This window comes from Coturnix japonica, unplaced genomic scaffold (genome assembly GCF_001577835.2).
Source record: "Coturnix japonica isolate 7356 unplaced genomic scaffold, Coturnix japonica 2.1 chrUnrandom795, whole genome shotgun sequence".
Taxonomy (NCBI): Eukaryota; Metazoa; Chordata; class Aves; order Galliformes; family Phasianidae; genus Coturnix; species Coturnix japonica.
In genome coordinates, this window is record NW_015440154.1 from 29,458 (window position 1) to 31,235 (window position 1,778).

Genomic DNA, 1,778 nt, shown 5'->3' on the forward strand with positions numbered 1-1,778 from the left:
CTCATTTTATCTGATTTGCTTACATTTAATAATGTAATATCAGATTGTTTCCAGTGTGTTTTCTCTTTGTTAAAATGTTCTGTTTGCTCTCTGTCCTTCTCCCTTTCCTGGAGTGCTAGGCCCAGGTCTTGACGAGTCACGGGGCAAATTCTTTCCTTTCTTTTCCTTCATTCCTTTGTCTCTCCTTTTTTTTTTTTTTCCAGGTGTCTTTGCCCCCCTGTTCCAGACTGACATCCAGGGAAAACCCCTAGACAAAGCTCAAGGAGGCAAAGTTTACATTGGATGTCAGCGGGAAGTTCTTTACAAGTAGAGTGGTGGAAATGCTGGGACAGGCTGCCCAGAGAGGTTGTGGATACTCCGTCCCCAGAGGTGTTCAACACCATCTTGGATAGGGTCCTGGGCAACCTGTTCTAGAGCCAAAACTTGAGGTTGGTGTCCCTGCCTTTGGCAAAGGGAATGGAACTTGATGATCCTTGGGGTCCCTTCCAGCCCAAGCCATCCTATTATTCTGTCATCCTATCATTCAGAACAGGGACAGACATTATCATGAACAAGAGCAGTACCCACAACTTTTATCTTTTTCACAGCAAATAACACATTTTGAACTGACTTTTTTACCTTAAGACAAAGTTACAGCAGTCTCTCCTGACAATGGAGCAAATGGAGTTCATCAGCAGCAGTGGCCAGCAGCAGCATCTGGTTTGCACATTGGTTGTCAGGTCCCCTCTTCCACATTCCCTGTGAGACCCTGCACACAACAAGTTCTTGGATGTGTGTTATCATGTCAGAAGTTCCTAAGCTTCCTCCAGGGTTTGTTCAATTTTCGACACAGATGTGTACGTGGTCAGTGCCTCCAGGATGGTCTGTGGAGAGGGAAATCTCCACAGATCTCTCATTGGCCAGTGGTAGCTCTGCCCTGCCCGCAGCCACTCATTGGCAAGTGGCAGCTCTGCCCCGTCCTCAGCCGCTCATTGGTCAGAGGCAGTTCCGGCCCCATGTCGCCATCTCATTGGTCAGCGGCAGCGCCGCCAACTCTGATTGGCTGAGCCTCCGCACGTGCGATCGGCCGCCATCTTCCTTCTCGGGGCTGCCCGGCTCTCCCCTCATTCTGCTGAAGCCACACGGCAGCTGTAGGGAGGGAATAGGGTAGTATGGGTCTGTTGGTGGCAGTGGGATGGATCTAGCGGTGAATAGTGGGGGATATGGGGTTGTAGTGGGCTGAGGGGGGTACCAAGGGATATAAGGAATGGGTGGCTGTGAGAGGAACGTGGGGGCTGTAGGGGGATATGGGTTGTAGATAGCTGTTGTGGGAATGTAGAGCGATGTGGAGGTGTGGAGGGGCTACCGGGAGAGATCTGGGGCTATAGGGAGCATTTGGGGGGCTATAGAGGGATATTAGGCTGTGCGGGGTTTCTAGTAGGATATGGGTCTGTAGGGTGCTAGGGGGACTGAAGGGGTAGATGTAGATGTATGTGAGGCTATGGGGAGCTTCCAAGTGGCCATAGGAGGGGTATGGAGTTATAGACAGTTGTCAGGGACTTCTGAAGTGGTATAGGGTAATATGGAACAGTGGGGACTCTGGGGAGAATATAGATGACTGCGGAGGGGATACAGGGCTTATGCTGGGCTGAGTGGTCTACAGGGGATCATAGAGCTATAGGGAGCTTAGGGAGATCTCATGGGAGACGAGTGGGAAGGATAACAATGACATCCTCTGCTGATGAGCTGAGCTTGCCTCTTGGGAAACACAGAGCTCATAAAAGTGGGGAGCGCTGCAG

The 1,778-nt window shown here is 50.8% G+C and overlaps 1 protein-coding gene across 1 annotated transcript in view; it reads left to right on the top strand.

Moving 5' to 3' along the window:
* Positions 1-1,778, top strand: part of LOC107307707 (olfactory receptor 14C36-like) — a 20,223-nt gene that overhangs the window by 12,460 nt on the left and 5,985 nt on the right. The window contains exons 2-3 of the mRNA XM_032441933.1: positions 827-843; positions 1,389-1,437. Coding sequence (XP_032297824.1) covers positions 827-843; positions 1,389-1,437 — 66 coding nt within the window. The remainder of the gene's footprint in view (positions 1-826; positions 844-1,388; positions 1,438-1,778) is intronic.